Source organism: Dendrobium catenatum, unplaced genomic scaffold (assembly GCF_001605985.2).
Source record: "Dendrobium catenatum unplaced genomic scaffold, ASM160598v2 fragScaff_scaffold_1022, whole genome shotgun sequence".
Classification (NCBI taxonomy): domain Eukaryota; kingdom Viridiplantae; phylum Streptophyta; class Magnoliopsida; order Asparagales; family Orchidaceae; genus Dendrobium; species Dendrobium catenatum.
This window is the reverse complement of record NW_021319484.1, coordinates 2,740,381-2,756,474: the sequence shown is the minus strand read 5'-3', so window position 1 is coordinate 2,756,474 and position 16,094 is coordinate 2,740,381. Positions and strand designations below refer to the sequence as shown.

Genomic DNA, 16,094 nt, shown 5'->3' with positions numbered 1-16,094 from the left:
ACCTTTTCGGCAGGACAAAGTTGGCCCCTTAGTATAAACATCCACTCAATTTTTACAATGTACCTTTAAACGACACAACTAATGGCTGCCGACATTGTTTCAAATACCAACCGATGCTGTTACTATATGTCAGATATCACGTATTTGTGGGTATGACGTTTCTGATTGACGACTAGACTTAATCAAAAGTTTTTTTTTTCGCTCGTTATCGGGAGGGGTAAGCCTATAGAAACTTAAATCCATATCATAAAGATCTCTCAAAATGAGAGTGAAATCAATTAGTAGTGTATTGTCTACAAATCCAATATGCCTTCTGAGAATTTATCTCGAAACTTAATATGTTAATACTCTCCCCGAAAACGAGAATAGGTCGTGGCACGAATTTTCATAACCCACAGCCAGCCAGCTTAATATGGCCACCTTGATAAAAGTTAACAGTGCTGTTCTATCAAGATCTTCCTTGAGACATCAAAGCTAAAGCACAACCCCGAATATATATATATATATATATATATATATTTATTTTTGGAAGAATAATATTTATATTTTCACACCAAAGTCACATGGGCTCGGCCTACTCAGTAAAAGTGGCATATCGGTAATATTATAGTCAGGATAATATATTAATAAATTTAAATTTTCAAGGTGATACTGGGTCCTTCCAGATTTTGTCTAGTTCTGTATGAGGCGATCTTTCATTAGTAGAAGTACAGAACACGTACTTCCAGGAAGAAAGATAGGGATCCTTACCCACTCGGTTTTTTTTTAATGATACAGACAAATGGTAAATTATGTAATTTAAATTCTTAAATTCTTAAGAAATAATTATCTCCTCTTGTTATTAAAGTAAATGAAAAAAATTTTATATCTGAAAATTAATGATATCTTTAAGCTGTAATGAGTCTGTTAGATTTTTAACAATTTTGTTGGATATATGATAGTTAGCACTAATCTAATTTAGTAGTGAATGTCATGCATTTCCTTCTTTGAATGAAGGTGTAAATTTATTATTTTTGAGACTTAAGCTTCATTTGAGATGATTTTTTTAATGCTTTCTAAAGTAAATTTTTAGTTAAAAATTTTATATTTTAACAAAAAAGTTGCTTTAGAAAGTAATAGGAAATCCATCCCAAAGGAAGCCTTGCAACTTTCTTATTATTTTCCAAAGCAACTTTCTAGCTCAAAATTTTCTAGTTCAAAAAAGTTTTAATTAAAAAGCTGGTTTAGAATTCAGTAAAAATTTTATCCCAAATGAAGCCTTAGATTTTATTTATGATAATTTTCTTACTACTTTCTAACTTTTTAGTATAAAATTTTCTTAAAAGTGCCTATAAATAGTAGCTAAAAGCTGTTGCAAACAAAGCCTTAAATGAACATGCAAACTCAATAAATAAAGAAGAATATAAAGTTTTTTGAATTTCTAAAGAAATAAATAATTGATTTGTGTATTAGAATGATGTTGGTAATTGATAAGGAATATTAGTTTTGACCTATCTATGAAGTTGAAGGATATTATAGGCGAGATTAAGGCTTTGTTTGAGACAGCTTTTTGTTGTTTTCTAAAATTGGTTTTTAGTACAAAAATTTCTAAAAATTTCATGAATAGAAATTTGTGTACTTGAAAGTCGTTTTAGAAAGCAGCGAAAAAAATTGTCCCAAACGAAGTGCAAATTGAACTGAAGGAGCTAATATATGCTTTGAAATGAATGAGCTAACTTATAAGATAAGAAGAGCTAGGCTTGAACCAAATTTTGTGTGCTTAGAATAAATATGTGAATGCATGCATAATAATTAAGCGAGTATCTATAAATGTATTCATACATGAATATTTAACAAGCCTTGCTTGAATAATATCAAGATTACATTGAGCAAGCATATTGTTAGTGTGGCTTAACCAAAAATCAAATTGATTGAAGGTTTTGAACCAATTTTAATTTGAAGTGGGATTAGAGTAAGATGTTATTGTTAGCATCCAAACCCTAGAATAACCCCGCTAGCTCGTAGACATTCTCGAAGAAAAAATAGTTCAAATAATTCAACTAAGATTTCGTTTGGGGTAATTTATTATTGTTTTTTAAAATAACTTTTTAGTACAAAAAAATTTTGAAACAAAAAATTTTTGTACTAAAATGATACTTTAGAAAGCATTAAGAAAGCTGCCCCAAACAAAGCCCAAAAGTTCTTGTGCCTCCAAGGATCCAAAAGTATTTAGAAGATAAAAGCTTGGTTTGATTAATGATTTATATTTATTTTATGTTGGAAAAAACACAAACAAAAAGGGATCTTTTCACTTGGTTGATGCAAAATCATTTGATAAATACCCTTTGGCAAACCTCCTATTAATCTTGTGATGGTCGACCAAGGGAGTTGACCAGCATGTGATACTCTCCTTTTTCTTTAATAGGAGTCAGTTAAATTGTCCATTATTTCAGATAATAATACAACATCAAACCTTTATCCTACTACATGAGGTCGACAACATAAATTTTTTTTCTTCGTTATGACCTCTTAAGAATCAAATTCTCATTCAAATTTAATAAAAAAATATATCATTTCTAGTACTTTCTAATCAAATCATCTTAAATCTACCTCTACTTTTCGTAACATAAGCTAGATCTAATAGATCTACTATCAAAGTTAGGTCATTGGAAGACCGATGATTTACATGACCAAATCATCTAAGTCGACTAATCTTATCCTCCATTGGAGCTACTCCAACCTCTTCAAACATATACTAGTTTTACATTCTATTTCTAAAAGTAAACCACTCATCCACCTGAGAATCATCGTCTCTACAATACTTAACAGAATTTTATTTTTCAGATAATACTAATAATAAAAAACAAATATATAACAACAACAATAAACCTTTATCCCACTATGCATAGAATATAACAAAAAAAATATTTGAGATTCATTTTTTAATCAAACTTAATTAAATGCAGTGTAACAAACATTAATTTGGAGAACTTTTATTGATTCATCTAATCAAATAATAATGTGACAAAAATAATTCGGGGTACATAACCTCTTATATATATAAAGAGAGAGAGAGAGAGAGAGAGAGAGAGGAAATGTGGAAAGCATATGAGTAAGAAGATTTCATGTGAAGATTGATTTGATCAAATCAGAAAATTTCATGTGAAGATTTCTTCTAACTTCTCACGCTTTCAGAGCTTGTCGCCCTTCTGCTCTTTGAACTGAAAAACACATTGACCTAAAGTTTAAGGACCAGTAAAGAGATGATTTAACACTACAAATATTAGATCACTGAATCACAAAAAGAAAATGGATTTCAAGACTGCATTCAGTCTTCATGTTGATGGAGTATATTCCTTAATTGTTTCGGCCAGTTTTGTAGTATCTTCCAAGGATTTCAATCTTAGCAAGTATGTGCGTGCAATTACTTGGCTTGAATCTCCTTGTTCGCCACCCTGAAAGCAATATGAATATGTTCTTATCATTAAGGTTTCATTTGGGATGACTTTCTTACTGTTTTTAAAGCAGCTTTTTAGGATCGAAAGTTGCTTTAAGAAGCATTAAGAAAGCCGTCCCAAACGAAGCCTAAGTCCTTTACACAAAAAAAAATAAATAAATAGACAAAACCTACGAAGCAGAACATGTTCAATTTCACATAAGAGGGTACTTACAGCAGTGTGAAAGATTGAGACAATAGAAGTCTTTTGAATGTTCATCTTAATGCCAGGGTATATGAGAGCGTTGAGTAAAATTCTTCCTGCCTGTAAGGAAGTATTTGAAGGCAAAACAGGTTATTTTCGTAATTCTTTAGATAAAAAAAGCATGGCTAGTGAAAAATATTTATGGTTTGTAAAGAAACCAAATATTCATCTAGTTTTTACTCTGCAATATCAGTAAAAAACAGTCAAGATAAAGCAGATATCATGAAAATATATTCCGGCTAAATAGACGATATGATTTTTTACTACGGACATCATTCCGAACAATGATCGTTGGCTTGGATTCTTTTGTAGCCTTTGGGACACCTTCTTTGCATTTGATGGAGAGATGGCCTGTGCCCATATCTTTCCAACGATTCTCAGCTGGGCTGTCCTGTCCGAAATGAGAAAGAAAATTTAGAAAACAAAGTGGGAATCAAGAACCAGGGACTGAGAGCAGTGGCTCAGAATGGTTAAGATGAAAAACATCTTCCTATGAGGTCTGCACTTGAATTGTTTAAACCGCCAAGAAAAAAAAAATCAAGAACCAATATGTAAACTAGTCCCCATAACATCACTAAGGCTCCATTTGGAACGGCTTGTTTACTGCTTCTTAAAGCAACTTTTTAGTACAAAAATTAAATTTTTTGCATTAAAAAATTACTTTTATAAGCAATAAAAAAACTGTCCCAAACAAAGCATAACATGCTAATATTAAAAGTAAGTTCCTAGAATGAAGACCAAGAATCTGAAAATCATGATAGAATAGATATAGTAGAGTCAAATAGCCTATCATCAAGTGTTACCGACTGGTCTGTCTTACCAATGAAACTTGTCTTATCAACAAAAAAATATGCACCAGCACACCTTACTTTAAATATCCATGCATTTCCATAACCAATAGAAAATACATCGATTCAATAGTGATTATTGATTTAATCCAAATATAAGTTTAAAATCATAAACCACTCTACAACTACTTCTAATACTACTCAGTAATCCATCTTACATAAATTTAATAGCTTTGACATATATTTAACAGATCATTCTTCCTTATTATACTAAATCAATTATCATAATGCTCAATCATGTCTTTCCAAGATCAATAAAAGCCATATTAATATTCCTTGTTTATATTTTTCTCATTAATTTCCTCATAGTAAAATCTTACTAGCATATAAACAAATTGATTATCCAATAATACTATAGTTTTTCTAAATATATGCTGCATTCCTACCTACAATAGCATTAGCGTACAAATCATAAATTTGATTCGTGTATGGATAATATAATCATGATAATCTCCACTTTTTTAAAAATGTTGATAACAAAAATATTACTTTTTCAGTTCATCTGACCGTTGTTTAAAATTGCGCAACATGAGGCTCGCGTCGTATCAACGCAATTGTAGTGAATAACACCTCTAGCTTTTTTATGAGGCTTGGCCTCAGCTTGGTTGAGGCCCGCCTTAAGGCACACCTCGCCTCACGCTATTTCTATAAATTTTTTTTATTAAAACTAACATAAATCACACATTTATGCGCATTCGAGCGCAACAACTTCCTCTCGATTGTCTCTACCTCCAACCTACGACCTTCGCCACAACCAACACCGTCATAGTTGTCACAAACAATCACTTGAAAGCTGCACGCCACCACCCTAAAAATTTTGGAGCATTAATCTCATATTTATATTGATGAAAATATTTCTAAAAGATGAACATAATTGAAATAAATTAAAAAGAAGCATATTTGGAGTTAGCTTGTTGTTCCATCGTAGAGTTTTAATTACCATCATTAAGCTTAGCATGTTGTTCCAACATTGCATTTATTTCATTTACCACATTATATGTTTGCTGTCCATACATTTACTACATCATTTTTGCAAGCTATAAGTGTGTTATCATTCATTTTAATTGTTGTCATTTACATCCTAATCACCGTAAGTGTCCCGTAGTGTTCCCAATGGATCCGGAATAACTTGGAAGGACTTTAGACTTACTAGTAAGTCAAATGAATACAATTAGTCAGCAACTTAAAGAAAACCAAGCCGACCTAGCAGAACTTCGTAGTGACACAACTGAATGTTTCGACACACTAGAGCGCTCTAGGGATCATCCAACCCCTTACACCCCATCTAGACCTCCTTCCATATAAGGGGATGATACCTATCAAGATGAGAGATTGCATCGTGCCACTCATCGCGCTCCCCAGTATGGGCACAACCACAACCATGACCCTAATGAAGAACATTAAAGTCGATGCTCCTACCTTTGATGGAACCCTCGATCCCCATCTCTTCCTGGACTAGGTCAAATGTATGGATAGTTTTTTTAAGTGGTATAATATCTTCGAGGCTATGAATGTCAGTTTTGTCGAGAAGAAACTCATGGATAGGGCTAGTCAGTTTTGGTTAAATTTAGAAAACCTTAGAGAAGCCCGAAATAAGTATCCCATCAGTGATTGGCCATCCATGAAGCATGAACTTAAGCAAAAGTACTTGCCTCCCACGTACTTCCCCAGATTGTTGGATAGGTGGAATAGATTGACTCAGGGCAAAAACATGTTAAGAAGTACATTGCGTCTTTTGATGAGTACCTGATTCGCTGCAAAGGGGAGACGTCTACCACCCCCACGCAGATCTTGTCTATGTTTCGTACCAGGTTGCAAGAAGACCTTTGCAATGAGTTATTTGCTCATAACGTTACGACTTACGACACTTGAGAACGCCTACAGCCTAGTGTTAGACTTGGGAAACTCATTCCCAACACCCTAGCCGACACAATGACTCCATGCCTTCCTACAAACCTTCCGTTAGTTCCACCCCTCACACCTCCACTGCCCGACCGACCCCATGGAGCACTACCCGACCACCCACTAGTCCTCTTACACCCTGATCTAGTGTTAGGAAGCCTCCCACTCCGAATACCCCATGGTCCAATCCCGGGACCAAGTGTTTTCGATGCCAAGAGGTATGGGCATATCGCTTCTCAATGCTCTAGTCCTTACAAAGTCTTGATTATCGAGGAGATCACTGAGGAAGATTTTGAGCCCAAGGTTGATTAGATCCATCAAGTGGAAGATGAGGTGATTTCTTCGAGGAGGGGGATGACACTGCTGTCTTTCATTGCCTTCAGAAACTTGACACCTCTCACATCTGTGTGGAGAGATGTGCGCTGTCACACCCTGCTACCACCGATGCCTGGCGTAGGACTGCGATCTTCCACACCTACGCCAAAATCAAGGATAAGAATTGTAAGGTCATCGTGGATAGTGGCAGCTGCATCAATGTTGTCTCCTCCATAATGTTGTCCAAGTTGGATCTGTCTGTCATTCCTCACCCCAACCCTTATAAGGTAGTGAAGGAACAAAGCTTCGTACATATCTCCTTCGCTGACTATAAGGAGAATGTATTGTGTGATATATTGATTATGGATGTTGGACAAATCCTTTTGGGCCGTCCCTAAATTTTTGACAACGATGTCCACATCTATGGGTGTTCAAACACTTGCATGTTCGAACATGCGGGAAAAAGATCAAGCTTTTGCCATCACAGAACCGGGTTAATGATAGCTCCAAATCCAACCCTGTTAAATTCAAGAAAGGACTGAACATGGTCACCGCCAAGGTTCTGGATGCTGAGATTGCTCAAGGCGCACCCATGTACGCCTTGGTCGATCATGAGACTTCCACTTAGTCTGATGAACCAATCCCTCAGGAAGTCCAACCTATTCTTGGTCAATTTATTGATGTCTACCCTGATGATCTTCCTGATCAGTTACCTCCACTTAAAGACATCCAGCATGCCATAGATTTTGTCCCTTGAGCCTCCCTTCCTAACCTGCCACACTATCGCATGAACCCCACGGAACATGTTGAACTCAAGAAGCATGTGGATGAGTTACAACAACAAGGCTTTATCAAAGAGAGCCTTAGTCACTGCGCTATACCATCCCTTTTTACTCTTAAGAAGGATGGATCCTGGCGAATGTGTGTTGATAATCGTGTTATCAACAAAATCACAGTCAAATATCGTGTCCCTATCCCAAGGTTAGACGATATGCTTGATATGATGATGGGAGACACTCTATTTACCAAGATTGATCACAAGAGTGGATATCACCAGATTCGGATCTGACCCGGTGATGAGTGGAAAACTACCTTCAAGATCAAGGATGGTCTCTACGAGTGGTTAGTCATGCCTTTCGGGTTGAGTAACGTCCCAAGACATCCTTTTATAGGAAAGTTTGTCGTCGTCTACTTTGATGACATTCTTATTTAAAGTCAGTCGACAAGTCAGCACTTGGACCACTTAAGGCAAGTTTGCGAGGTCTTAAGGAACAACTTTAGTTAATCCCAAGAAATGTACCTTCCTTGTAGACCGTGTTATCTTTCTAGGCTTTATCGTTTCAGCCCAAGGGGTCTTTGTAGATCCCGAGAAGGAGTGGGTCATTGTAGAATGACATGTTTCTTAGAACATCCGGGACATCCGCAGCTTCCACGGACTAGCTATCTTCCATAGGAGATTTATCTGAAATTTCAACACCATTGTATCTCCTGTCACTGACTGTCTCAAGAAAGGTGATTTCCATTAGACCCCGACTGCCACCAGAACTTTTAATGAGATTAAGAAATGTTGAAATCCAGCCGTTCCCTGTGCAAAGGATCTGACAGTCACAGAGAGCAATCCGTGGGAAGCAATCATGAATCACGTTGAAACACCTTCCATAGATGGGCAGTTGATTTAGGAAGAGTTATCTTTCATTATTGTGTAGTTATTTGTTTCCTTATTAAATATCTTGTATAGATCTATATATAGGGAAGAATTTATGCAATAAAACTTAAGCTTTTTCCCTCTCGTACCTCTCAAATTAACATGGTATCAGAGCCAACGACCTTAATTGTCGTCGAAGAACGATCTTAGATCGTCGGAAGTGGAAGAGAAAAAAGCTCGGAGCATCCGAGATCAAGCCGACTCCATGTACGCCAAAGCCGGGACGGACAATTCCCCACACGCAGAAGCCAAGACGGGACGGACGACTCCCCACACGCCGAAGACGGAAGCTAAGACGGAGCCGAAACTCTGATCCAAACTTCCGATCTGACAAGAAGGACAAGTCGTCGAAGGAGGATAGTCGAACAACCATGAACGAACCGAAGAAACTTCTGATCTGAGAGGAAGACTAGAGTCGACGAAGGTGGATAGTTGAACAGCCAAGAACGAGCCAAAGGAGTGACTGTGAACCAACGAAGCTGAACGAGACTCCTCTGGAGCCCGACCACATGCCCTAATCCGAGCCTTTTTTTTAATGGCTTGGTTGGTTTAGATTATTAAACAAGAAAAAGAAAAAAAAATTCTTTTTTAGTCAAAAAAATCTTTATTGTCGAACAAGAAAATTCTAGGAAGCCTTAATTGCTTTCCAATGTCAGAAATTAACTCCTCTCAAAGTATTGATCAAACTGAGGAATCGATGGTGCACCAAGGACGAGGTGACCTTCAAAGCATGCAACATTCCTATCGTCTAAATGGGAAGAACTACCTAAAGTGGTCTTAATTTGTGAAGACCTACTTGAAGGGGAAAGGAAAAGTACATCACCTCCTTGGAGAAGGACCAAAAGAAGATCCTAAATTTGGGGCATGGGATGAAGCATACTCCATGATTATGTCATGGTTGTGGAATTCCATGACTCCAGAAATTAGCGATACATTTATGTTCCTTTCGACAGCAAATGACATATGGGATGCTGCCAGACAGACCTCCAAAGCTTGTGATACCCCTCAAATCTTTGAAATTAAAGTCAAAGTTGGAAGCACAAAGCAGGGGAGCAAGACCGTGACGGAGTATGCCACCCATTTACAAAATCTGTGGCAGGAACCTGATCACTATAGGTGCATAGAAACCAGATGTCTAAAAGATGCTGCGATCCTAAAGAACTTTATTTAAAAAGATAGAGTTTATAATTTTCTTGCAGGACTAAATGCAGAATTTGACCAAGTTATGGTTCATATCGTCGGCAAAGAGGAGACGCCATCACTCAATGAAATCATTTCTCTCATCCAAAGGTCGTTGAAACCTCAGCAATGGTGATGAACAAAGAATCATCATTGAAAGAGAAAAGTAAAGATTATTCAAAATTCAAATACAATGACTCACTTTGGTGTAGTTATTGCAAAAAGTCAAGACACACAAAAGAAACGTGTTGGAAAATACATGGAAAACTCCCTAGCAAGGAATGGAATAAAAAAGGTGAAACAATGAGCATGTCGTAGGCCAACAACACTATAAGTCAACCCACCCCAAAAGCACAATCCAACCTTGGAGAACTCAATAAAGAAGATATTGATAAACTGAAAAGACTCCTGGTATCCCTTGAAAAATCAAATACATCTTCCTTACTTGCACTCTCAGGTAAGTTTTCGATTTGTATTAGTTTAAGTGCCTCTAGAAATCATTTAAAGGAATTATGGATCATTGACTCATGAGACACAGACCATATGAGCCACTCACCTAACCACTTCATTAACTATACTCCTTGTACAAGCAACAAGAAAATTATCACTGCCGATGGTTCTCTTACCACGGTAGTAGGCTAAGGAGACATAACATTATCTCCCTCACTCACCCTAAAAAATGTGTTCCATGTACCTCAATTATCCATAAACCTAATTTCAATCCAAAAACTTACTAATGATCATAATTGTCAAGCGTTATTTAACCCTACCTATTGCTCATTTCAGAACCAAAGATCGGGGAAGAAGATTGAACTTGTTAAGGAGAAAGCTGGATTATTGCACTACTTGGAAAAACTAAACCAATCCAAAAATAGCTGCTCTATGTTATTCTTAGTTGATAAAAATTTCACTATTTGACTTCATCATTATAGGTTAGGACACTCATCTTTTGATGTCTTAAGACATGTATCCACAACTTTTTAAAAAATTAGAAAATAAACATCTTCATTGTGAAACTTGTGAGTTAGCCAAACATAAAAGAACTTCCTTCCCAAATAAAAATGATAGATGTGATACTCCTTTGTACCTTATTCACAGTGATATATAAGGACCCAAAAAAATCCTCAATATCTCTGGGGCTCGATGGTTTGTATCATTCATTGATGATTGCACTAGAGTCTCTTGGATCTATCTCCTCAAAAATAAACCAGATGTTAGCACCATTCTTCCCATATTTTATACCATGATCCAAAATCAATTGGGGGTGAAAATAAGAAAATTTCTCTCCGATAATGTCAAAGATTATTTTAACCAAACCATTTCCTCCTACTTCCAAAGTGAAGGGATCATTCAAAAGTCCTCCTGCGTTCACACGCTACAACAAAATGGGGTTGCAGAAAGAAAAAATGGTCACCTTCTAGGATCCACTAGAGCTTTTCTATTCCACTACAATATACCCCAATCCTATTGGGGAGAAGCTCTCCTAATTGCAACTTATCTCATAAACCGACTTCCTTCAACAACCCTTGGACTCAAAACTCCAATGAAAATTTTGTCCTCATTTTACCCCGAATTTTAAACCCATCATAACCTTACACCAAAAATCTTTGGGTGCACAGCCTACGTTCATATCCACAGCCAAAATAGAGGAAAACTAGATCCAAGAGCACTTAAATGCATCTTTATTGGGTATTCAACTACCCAAAAAGGTTACAAGTGTTATCATCCTCCTACAAGAAAAACCTTTATCTCTGTTGACGTTACTTTTGATGAACAAAGTTCCTATTTTTTAAAATCTCATCTTCAGGGGGAGACTGAACTTAAGGAAGATGAGGAAAATGAACCAACACCTCTTGACCTTCCTCCACCACCTCAAACCAATCCACCTGAAAATCAGGATAGGGAAACAAAAGACAAAGTTGTTATTAGATTTGGTAAGGTATACTCCAAGCGTACAAATTCAAATTATACTCCAAAGCAAGATCTAAGAATCTGAACCATCTCCTAGAAATAAGGTAACCTCATCACCTCCCATATGCGTTATACCATATAACCAACTCTATATCCTTCAATAACTTCTCATCTTCACATAAAAATTTCTTGGTTACACTAGAAGATATTCATATTCCTAAAGATATTTCTGAGGCTTTATCTGATAAAAATTTGAAAAATATCATGCTAGATGAGATGCAGGCCCTAGAAAAGAATAAAACATGAGAAATCATCAATCTACCGACAGGAAAAAAACCGGTGGATGCAAATGGGTATTCTCTGTAAAGTACAAAGCTGATGGCACACTAGAAAGATATAGGCAAGACTAGTGGCAAAAGGGTACACTCAAACATATGGTATTGACTATCAAGAAACATTTACACATGTAGTCAAGATGAACACTGTCAGAATACTACTCTCACTGGCAGCGAAGTACAACTGGCATCTGGAACAATTGAATGTGAAAAATAAATTCCTGCATAGGGATATGGAGGAAGAGATATTTATAGAAATGCCACCAGGGTTCAAAGAAAAATCTGAATGTGACAAAGTGTGTAGATTAAAAAAGGCCCTACAAGGGCTCAAACAATTACCAAAGGCCTGGTTTGAAATATTCTCTAAGTTTATGCTCCTTAATGAGTATAAACAAAGTCAAGGGGATCATATACTATTCTTTAAACATTCAGACTCAAGGGGAGTCACAATATTGCAATTGTATGTGGATGATATTATCTTGACTGGAAATAATGTAAAGGAGAAAGATAGTCCAAGGAAAAGTCTTACCAAGAAATTTGACATCAAAGAACTTGGTAGACTAAAATACTTTCTTGGAATCGAAGTAGCTCACTCTAGCAGAGGAATCTTCATCTCACAACAAAAGTACATTAAAGATCTTCTGAAAGAAATAGGGAAACTAGCCTGTAAGCCAGCACCAACACCAATAAAACCTAATCTTAAAATGGGGGAAGCTAGAGAGAATCCAGATGTGGATAAAGGGGCCTACCAGAGACTGGTAGGGAAATTAATCTATCTTTCCCACACTAGACTAGATATAGCATTTGATGTAAGCATGGTCAGTCAATTTATGCAAAATCCAAAGCAGGTCCACATGCAAGCGATTGACAGGATATTGCACTACCTTAAAGGAAACCCAGGAAAAGGGATTCTCTTTAAGAGAGATCGTAGAATAACCTTAGAAGTATACACGGATGCTGACTATGCAGGATCACCTGTTGATAGAATATCTACCTCTGGATATTGCACATTTCTTGAAGGTAACCTGTTACATGAAGAAGCAAGAAACAGAATGTAGTGGCAAGATCTAATGCAGAAGCAGAATATCGAGCTATGGCTTTAGGAATATGTGAGCTACTATGGATCAAAATAATCCTAGAAGACTTAAAGGTCAAGTGGGATGAGCCCATGAAACTACATTGTGGACAATAAATCAGCAATCAGCATAGCCCACAATATCAACCATGTATCATCAAATAATCAACTTGCAGACATTCTAACCAAAGGACAGGACAAATCTTCCTTTCTCATAATGATTGACAAACTGGGAATGACAGATCAATATTTTCCAGCTTGAGGGGGAGTGTTGAAATCCAGTCGTTCCCTGCGCAAAGGATCTGACCACATATGCTAAGGAGTTCTATATAGTGATCCAATCTCTTTGTTATTGGCGACACTACTTGCTCCCACAAAAGTTCGTTGTTTTCTCAGATCACGAGGCTCTGCGTTATATCAACTCCCAAAAAAAGTTGAATACACGTCACGGTCGATGGGTCGAACTCCTTCAGGAGTACACTAATTATACCCTTAGACACAAGGCAGGAGTTGAGAATAAAGTTGCTTATGCTCTCAGTCGTCATATGATGACTACCACTGAGATGAGAGCTGAAGTCATGGGATTTGACCAAATCAAGAGGGACTATTTGGAATGCCCCGACTTCAAATAGACTAATTCTCTCTTGGCCACACGCAGCACACGCCTTGTTGACAATTTCCATCTGGAGGATAGTTATCTCTTCAAAGCTCAGAAGCTTTGCATCCCTAGCACCTCACTTAGGGAATTTCTTGTGTGGGAACTCCATGCCAGAGGCCTTGCTGGGCACTTCAGTCAGGATAAGACGATAGAAGCAATGGAGTATCATTTCTTTTGGCTCAGTTTGAAGAGGGATGACGGTAGAATGGTCAGCATGTGTTACACTTGCTAGCTAGCCAAGCAACGCAAACAAAACACTGGTCTTTATAACCCTCTGCCTGTCCCCAGTTGTCCTGGGCAGGACGTTAGCATGAATTTTATCTTAGGCCTGCCCAAGACTATCCGTAGGAATGACGCCATATGTGTTGTAGTCGATCGATTTTCCAATATGACCCATTTCCTACCCTACTCCAAAACATTCGACGCCTCACACATTGTCAAACTTTATTTCAATGAGGTCGTTCGCTTACATGGTTTACCTAAAACCATTGTATCGAACAGGGATGTCAAGTTCACCAGTTATTTTTGGACGACCCTTTGGATAAAAATGGGCACTAAATTGTAATTCTATACAGCCTTTCATCCACAAATTGATGTTCAAATCGAGATAGTCAATAGGAGCTTAAGCAGTCTGTTACGATCCCTGGTAGGTGAGCATATTAAAGATTGAGAATCCATACTCCCCACGGCTGAGTTCGCCTATAATAATTCTGTGAACCAAACCACTGGCCTGAGTCCCTCTGAAATTGTTTATGGGTTCAAACATAGACAGCCACTAGATTTCATACTGATGTGATCTAGGTAAAGGATTTTTTAGTCTGCATCCTCATTTGCATCGCATATGCATGAACTTTATAAAGAGATTACACGACAAATTGAAAAGAGTAATAATGATTATAAACTTTATACTGATCTTAAAAGAAAATTTAAAACTTTTGAGGTTGGTGACTCCGTGATGGTGCGGATTCGTCCGAAACGGTTCCCACAATGAACGGTTAAGAAGTTGCATGCTAAGAATGCAGGACCATTCAAGATAATTAAAAAAAATCAACGATAATGCTTATGTAGTATATCTGCCTGCATAATTCAATATAAATCCCTCGTTTAACATAGAATATATAGAAGCATATGAAGGTCCCGATTTTAACTCACCAAATCCACTTATACAGCAGCCTTATGTGACCCCACCGTGTTAGATATCATTTCCATAAGAGGTGGACGACGAAGGTATTTGATCAGGTGGAGAGGAAAATCTGAGTCAAAAGACACGTGGTTAGATAGTGATGAGCTACAACAAATTGACCCCGACGTATTTGAGATCTATAAGAGCACCTGGGACGCTTACTCGACGGAGTCAAGCTTTTTCCCACCCCGAGAGAATGATGAGGACATTCCCAAAGGGCTAAGTCATCTTTTTATTTTCTCGTCCATTGTATGAGGCTATATATAGCCCTTATGTTTTCTTTTGAACGTTAATGAATGAATGATAAAATTTTCTGCATATTGAGTTCTTGTGAGAGCTTGAGAGGGTTTGGAGAGAAATCCCTTAGTAAGGGAAGCGGATCACCCACCAACCTTGGAAGAGTCCGAGTTCGAGGCAAGTTTCTTCGTCATTTTCTTTATCTATTTCTCCCTCCCTTCCCTTCCATCTCTCAGTCCATCTATAACCCTAAGCCGTCGGCCACCCCTTTAAACCTCCCACCTTCGGCCAAACACAAGCCCACCTCCCCTTGGCTTTGGGCTACCACCCCTAACTCTTCATCCACCCGAACCCCATCTCCACTAACCCAAAACCGGCGACCAAGCCACCTAACCCACCAAATGAAGGTCCCGATTTTAACCCACCAAATCCACTTATACAGCAGCCTTGTGTGACCCCACCGTGTGAGAACTCAAACCAACCTCCACTTCCAAACATTCCCAAATCACCCATGGCAGAGAAAGTTGACACGATTCTGAGTGATGATATCATTTCCATAAGAGAAGGTGGACGAAGAAGGTATTTGATCAGATGGAGAGGAAAATCTGAGTCAGAAGACACGTGGTTGGATAGCGATGAGCTACAGCAGATTGACCCCGACGTATTGGAGATCTATGAGAGCACCTGGGACACTTACTCGACAGAGTCAAGCTTTTTCCCACCCCGGAAAAATGATGAGGACATTAGAGCATGGAAAGTTTATCAGAGGCATGTTCGTCAATCTACGGCCACGATCGCACCAATCTATTTTTTGAGTCCTCATATGTACTTGTTTTATTTATTTGCTTTTTGTATTTGTTTTTTATTTTTCCCTTTTATCCCTTATCTATGGGTTTGTCATGTGTAAGCCCAAAGGGCTAAGTCATCTTTTTATTTTCTCTTCCATTGTATGAAGCTATATATAGCCCTTATGTTTTCTTTTGAACGTTAATGAATGAATGATAAAATTTTCTGCATATTGAGTTCTTGTGAGAGCTTGAGAGGGTTTGGAGAGAAATCCCTTAGT

At 37.5% G+C, this 16,094-nt stretch overlaps 1 protein-coding gene across 4 annotated transcripts in view; it reads right to left on the bottom strand.

Annotated features, from left to right (window-relative positions):
• Positions 1-2,947: 2,947 nt before the first annotated feature.
• Positions 2,948-16,094, bottom strand: part of LOC110107677 — a 34,267-nt gene continuing 21,120 nt past the window's right edge. For all 4 annotated transcript variants that reach the window (XM_020838000.2, XM_020838001.2, XM_020837996.2 and 1 more), the window contains exons 7-9: positions 3,952-4,071; positions 3,651-3,740; positions 2,948-3,434 (exon numbers count right to left, since the gene is read on the bottom strand). In XM_020838000.2, coding sequence (XP_020693659.1) covers positions 3,315-3,434; positions 3,651-3,740; positions 3,952-4,071 — 330 coding nt within the window. In that variant the 3' untranslated portion in view covers positions 2,948-3,314. The remainder of the gene's footprint in view (positions 3,435-3,650; positions 3,741-3,951; positions 4,072-16,094) is intronic.